Below are 6,216 nucleotides of genomic sequence, written 5' to 3'. Positions count from 1 at the left end.
TGCTGAAAGCTAATGGCTGTTTAAACTTTCACTTAAGGTGGTGGTGGTTGGAGATCAAAGTGCAGGAAAAACCAGTGTGTTAGAAATGATCGCCCAAGCCCGCATATTCCCTCGAGGGTCTGGGGAGATGATGACACGTTCCCCTGTTAAGGTAAGAAACTTTATAATCTCTGAATCGGCGTTTGCTGTATTGTTCTCCCTCTGATTATGCCATTAACTGAAGTATATGTGAACATTCGTTTCTAAAATGGCCTCTAAGCAAGTGAGTTGTTGCAGTCAATGACAAAACTTCTGCAGGCCTATATATGATCCATATATACTATCAGAGTAGTAGTAGTTCCTACTATAAGTAGACCTGTGCTAAATAAGCTTTACATATAGCTGTATGTCTGCAGTGGGAAGTATACATATGCTATGTACTTCTCATGTTTCTTTGTTAGATTTACCATACTTTCTCATATAAGGCTTTTACCATTTAGGTAACTCTTAGTGAGGGTCCCCACCATGTGGCTTTATTCAAAGACAGCTCTCGGGAGTTTGATCTGACCAAGGAAGAGGATGTAAGTATAAAGAAGTGACTGGAAGTTAATGTGACTTTTATTAATTCTCTGAAAAATTTCGTGTCTTTGTGGGCTGTTAGCCCCTGTTTAATTAGAGCGAAATATGTTTAGTGGGGCAAGGCATTATATTAGTTATTAAATTATCTCTTAGTATGGTTTTTGGCTGGCACTGAAGTGGGTAAAATGTACGAGGAGCTCTTGTGCCAAGACATTTTTTGGAGTATGCAGGGGTTTGCAGGTAATCTGTCATTTAGCGCCCCATTTACAGATTTAGTTACTCAACATGCATTTGAGACAGTTAGTATTTATAAACAGAGATCTTAATCCCCAAGTATACTTTTTTTACTTATGTTGGTGATTTTTCTTCTATCACAGTTATAAGGAGTTTTATGTTTGCTATTTTGCTTTTCTCAAAACAGCTTGCAGCTTTGAGAAATGAAATAGAAATCAGAATGAGAAATAGTGTGAAGGAAGGGTGCACTGTTAGCACTGAGGTAAGACTTGTCAAATATTTAGTGGCAAATATCTGTACATATACATCTTTTGTAAGTATTCTTCAAACAGGAGAATTTGTGGTGAATCCAGTTTGTGTATACTTAATATTTTGCACTATACAAAGTGTATTCGGACTGTTAAAATCAGATTTATATCAATTACATGCACATAAAATTGGACTTCCTATTTAAAATTACAGGCTGTTGCTGCTTTAAAGCATATGTGTGTGAAAATATGTGTGTGTAAATGTGTTTATGTAATTCTATATGTGTGTGTTTGTGTACGTAATTACATACAAAGTAGATGTGTGTATAAACCTCTAATTTCAATTTTACTTCACAGACCATCTCCTTAAGTGTGAAAGGTCCTGGTTTGCAGAGAATGGTATTGGTTGATTTACCTGGAGTCATTAGTGTAAGTATGCAAGAAATAAATTTTTAAAAAAAGTCTTTAAGACATGGAAATGAGGTAGTTTTATTGGTGCCTGGAGTCATTAGTGTAAGTATGCAAGAAATAAATTTAAAAAAAAAAGTCTTTAAGACATGGAAGTGAGGTAGTGTTATTGGTGAAAACATTAGCTGTTGCTTTTTCTTCTTTTTTTAACATCTTTCTGTTTTCTTTTTCCCTTTAAATATGTATCTCCGTATACGTATTAAAGACTGTGACATCAGGTATGGCTCCAGATACAAAGGAAACGATCTTTAGCATCAGCAAGGCCTACATGCAGAATCCTAATGCCATCATCCTTTGTATTCAAGGTAATAAGAGTCTTAGATGGTTATCCAACTGGGAGGATTTTTTTATTTTTTAATTCTGATTCTTATGTGACCCTGGGGACTCTCCTGATTATATTTTTTTTTCCCCCATTTGTGGTAATTTGTATAGTATGCCAAACAGCATGCTGTGGAATGTCTATTTATAAATTAAGGCATCTTTGGTATCATACATGGCAAAAAGCAACTTTTTGATAAGAGTTTTTTATCATTAAAATAAAATTCAAGATTTCTTCAGAGGTATTATTGTCTGTTGCCTCCAAAAATAGAGTTTAATATTTTGAGCAAACTGTTACTTGTTCAAAAATTATACAACTACAACAAAGTAATTTTTTTTTATGATACTGGGAACAAAGCAAATTTTCACTGTGTGTACCCAAAAAGCAAATATAGGTGTAAGTTTACTGTTTTTAAGTTGAAACATGAAACTTATTTGATGCCTACTGTATCTTCAGTACTGCATGTTAGATTACATTGTCCCTAAAATACAACTTTGTTTATTTTAGATGGATCAGTGGATGCAGAACGCAGTATTGTCACAGACTTAGTCAGTCAAATGGATCCCCAAGGAAAAAGGACAATTTTTGTGTTGACTAAAGTTGATCTTGCTGAGAAAAACGTGGCTAGCCCAAGCAGGGTGAGTTGAAACTATTTTTCTCATATTGTGATGGCTAAAGACACATATGGAAAAATACTTGAGATGCTGTCAGAAATACTGGACCTCGCCTACCTGTTCTAGACGGTTTTGAGTACATATTTCTGTATTCAGTATGGGTGTTTTTGGGTGGTTGTTGTTTTAATCTCTCTCAGGCTTTGCTTTTAGTGATCAGCGACATGACTTCAGTCACAGCTTGGCTACAGCTTGCTATAATACTGATTCCTTTCATTCAGGTGACCTGAGCAAGTTCCATTTCCTGAGAAGGCTTTAGGATATTCTGGGATAGGCTTTTTCACTTTATTTTGTGTTTTGCTGTTATGCTTTACTTGTTTTATGCCTTTATATTTTTTTTTTTCTTTTAAATATCAGTAGAACTCAGTCCCACAACAAACTGCTTCTTATAGTAGTCTATGCATAGATACAACCAGATCTGGATTTAAAACTGCGCTGAAGGAAAGAATGTCTCTGTGCAAAGTTAACCATGTTTTTTTAATCCTTTATTTTTCACAGATCCAGCAAATAATTGAAGGCAAACTCTTCCCAATGAAAGCTCTGGGTTATTTTGCAGTTGTTACTGGAAAAGGTAGAGAGAGCTCTGGCTCTGCTTATTTTCTTCTTGATAGCAGAGAAAACTGCCTAAATGGAACTGTTGCAGCACTCTTTTCTTTCTCCAGGAAACAGCAGTGAAAGCATTGAATCTATTAAAGAATATGAAGAGGAATTTTTTCAAAATTCAAAGCTATTGAAGTATGTTGCTATTTATTCCTTTTACTAAAATGAGCCAGTGTTGCTAAATGCTAGCATAAGTTTTTCTTGTTGAACTTAAAAGAAGGATTGCAGTGTGGAAACACTATTTGAGATTTAATCTGCTTAAATTAAGTACCTTGTTGAGGTGACCAAGTTAGCCTGTTTTCCTAATGCTTGCTCTAAGTCAGTGGAGGGAGACAGGCATCTTCAGGCGGCAATTGATTCCGCTGCAGTTCTGAGCCTTTCTTCAGAGGTTTCTGTATCTCTCCATTGGCTCGAGAACAACTAAGTTCCCAACCTATTTCTAGGCACTTGATACAGCTGGGAGGAGTGAATCCAGCCAAATATGAGTTGTAGGGCCTCTAAATATCAGTTGTCTTGGTGTGACAACAATGTTGTATTTAAAGGGTTAGCTTGTGTGTTCTGCTGGAAGTTCAGTGAGCAGTTTTGATTTCACAGGCTTGTATTTCTCAGGAAAGTAAGCTGTATGGTCTTTGGGACTGCAGTGCAGGTACTGCAACCTCTAGAATAAATATTAATTGGGGGGGGGGGATCCCTTGCTTTAGTGATTATCTGCATTGAATATTTTGGAGGAAAAGACTGTAATTCGGGTTAGGTGCACATTGACATGTTATTCTCTGCTATAAAAAGCAAAGCTTTATTCTTGTGAGGAGAAAATGAAGGCCAGAAAGCATGGGTATGCATAGAAGAATTTCCTCTAGCTGTCTTTCTTTACAGGACGTGTATGCTGAAGGCACACCAGGTAACAACAAAGAACTTAAGTCTTGCTGTGTCAGATTGCTTTTGGAAAATGGTGAGAGAATCTGTGGAGCAGCAAGCAGATGCTTTTAAAGGTAAACATCTTTTCAAAAACCAAGTGAGATAGCAACTTGCTGTTAAACAGTTAGTTCTTCCACATACATATAATACTGTTTTGCCAGCATGCTTGGGCAATTGTGTTTTATGTGTTTCATACAATCACCGTTTCTCATGAATTGGTAATTGCCCCAGTTAATCTTTACAAAAGCACATAAAAAAATAATTCATGGTACGAAGGACCTGCTTGTTCTAAAAGCCAAAGAAGTAGTAAATAAGTATGAAGGAAAAAAAAAAAATCAGTTTTTTTTAATGGGCAAAACACAATTCTTCCATTGGATTCAGATGTTGTTTAAAATGGCTTCCTGTATAAAGATACCGTATGATCAGCCAGGGCAGGACTGACTTGTACTGAGCTGGAAGTTGAATGGGTCTCTTTCCACTGCGTTTTTTCAATGCGTGAATCCTGTGATTTGCAGACATAATATCTAAACATAGACAGCAAAAAACTTTGCTCATTTGCAGAGGCCCTTAAAGTTCTTGGAGGGTTTGTCATAAGCAAGATTTGTGGCAATTTTAGGAGCTGCTAAACTTTTAAGATAGTCATGAAGTGCATATAGACAATTAAAAAAATTAAGGCCTTGTTTCTGATGTTTGCAGCTACACGTTTCAATCTTGAGACTGAATGGAAGAACAATTACCCCCGGTTGCGAGAGCTTGACAGGGTAAATTACACTACTGCTTTAATTTGTGTGCTACAAAGTGTTGAAGATTATGGATTAAAATTTATGCCATTTAATCTCATTGGTAAAGGTTTCTTAAAGTTAACATAAAGTACTGACATTTTAAAATGTTTGGACAGTGTAAATTATTCTAGGGGAGAGAAATACTGAGCTCTGTTTTATGAAATAGTGTGCTTCAAAATTGTGATACTTCAACGCTTAACAAGTCCTTCACTCTTCCAGTATACAGTTAACTGACCTAACTTACCCACAGGAATAGGTCAGTGTTTCGTTGTGATCGTGGCAGAACTGGCAAATAGAAGTTACATTCCCTGGTCTTTCAGACAATCAGAGTAACAAAACAATTATGATCCCATTCTCTAATTCTTTTATAGAGATCCTGAATATTCAAATGCCATGCCTGGCCAGAGGCATGCAAGAGATGGGTGGGAAGATGTATGGTAAACCAGAGTAGCTTATGACAAGCACATACATTGTCCAGAACATGACCAGAAGGTATCAATTTAGGCTTAAAGGCCGTAAGAAAAAGGTTTTGTTTTTTTACTCTTTGTATGATCAAACTATACTTAAAATCTTATTATTTCATATTTTTTCCTTTTGGATAGAATGAACTGTTTGAAAAAGCAAAGAATGAGATTCTTGATGAAGTCATAAGTTTGACTCAGGTCACACCAAAGCACTGGTATGGTATTTTTTTTTCTTTTTTCCCCCCTTTTTTTTTTTTTTTAATTAACGAGCAGAAATTTACCTTTTAAAATATAAAGAGTTTTAGTAAACAAAATTCTCAAATATAAATAAGGAACTGTTTTTCTTAGGACAATGTATTATTATGTTCTGTGTCCCTGTGGAAGTAGTCTATGTTTGTTTATTATTCTGAATCAGCAAATACTTGCATAATCCCTCAACAAAAATTTTATGATGTCAGTTTGTGGTTTTTTCTGTTTTTATACAGTATAATGAACAATAGATATTCCTCAAAAGTGAAAAGGAACAGTCATAATAAAGACGTTTTCAGATGTTCATTTGAACTATGAATCAGTAATTCCTCTTAACTTGATGTTTGGGGGTTATAATTGTGCATATCAAAATAATATATATGACATTGGGAAAAAAGAAGTTTTGTGTATCTGTGAATCGGCGATTTGGAAGTTTAAAGATTATGTAATTCCTGGCTGTAAAAAGAGCTGATCTGGATGTTTGAGAATTTCATCCTACATGTGGATCTCCTTGGTAGCCTCAACCAAGTAGCACCATACTATTCTGCCCTACTTCTCTGTAAGGCAGACATAGGTATGAGAGAGAGAGCTTAGCCTAAGTATTTTAACAGTGTAGCATCACTGCATGGTAAAGACACTGTAGATGCAGGCTGAGAGAAGAAGAGCCAAGGTAAAGGATTACTTTGACAGCCTGTACTACAACCGAGA

General features: G+C 35.8%; 1 protein-coding gene across 1 annotated transcript in view; it reads left to right on the top strand.

Moving 5' to 3' along the window:
- Positions 1 to 6,216, top strand: part of OPA1 (optic atrophy 1 (autosomal dominant)) — a 57,768-nt gene that overhangs the window by 20,644 nt on the left and 30,908 nt on the right. Inside the window, exons 11-21 of the mRNA XM_009334102.1 lie at positions 38 to 151; positions 480 to 560; positions 980 to 1,054; positions 1,398 to 1,469; positions 1,714 to 1,813; positions 2,335 to 2,465; positions 2,997 to 3,069; positions 3,161 to 3,233; positions 3,972 to 4,087; positions 4,710 to 4,774; positions 5,398 to 5,474. Of these exons, the coding sequence (XP_009332377.1) occupies positions 38 to 151; positions 480 to 560; positions 980 to 1,054; positions 1,398 to 1,469; positions 1,714 to 1,813; positions 2,335 to 2,465; positions 2,997 to 3,069; positions 3,161 to 3,233; positions 3,972 to 4,087; positions 4,710 to 4,774; positions 5,398 to 5,474 (977 nt within the window). The remainder of the gene's footprint in view (positions 1 to 37; positions 152 to 479; positions 561 to 979; positions 1,055 to 1,397; positions 1,470 to 1,713; positions 1,814 to 2,334; positions 2,466 to 2,996; positions 3,070 to 3,160; positions 3,234 to 3,971; positions 4,088 to 4,709; positions 4,775 to 5,397; positions 5,475 to 6,216) is intronic.

This window comes from Pygoscelis adeliae, unplaced genomic scaffold, assembly GCF_000699105.1.
Source record: "Pygoscelis adeliae isolate BGI_AS28 unplaced genomic scaffold, ASM69910v1 Scaffold161, whole genome shotgun sequence".
NCBI classification, from domain to species: domain Eukaryota; kingdom Metazoa; phylum Chordata; class Aves; order Sphenisciformes; family Spheniscidae; genus Pygoscelis; species Pygoscelis adeliae.
Note: the sequence above shows the minus strand (reverse complement) of the source record. Positions and strands in the feature narration are given on the sequence as shown.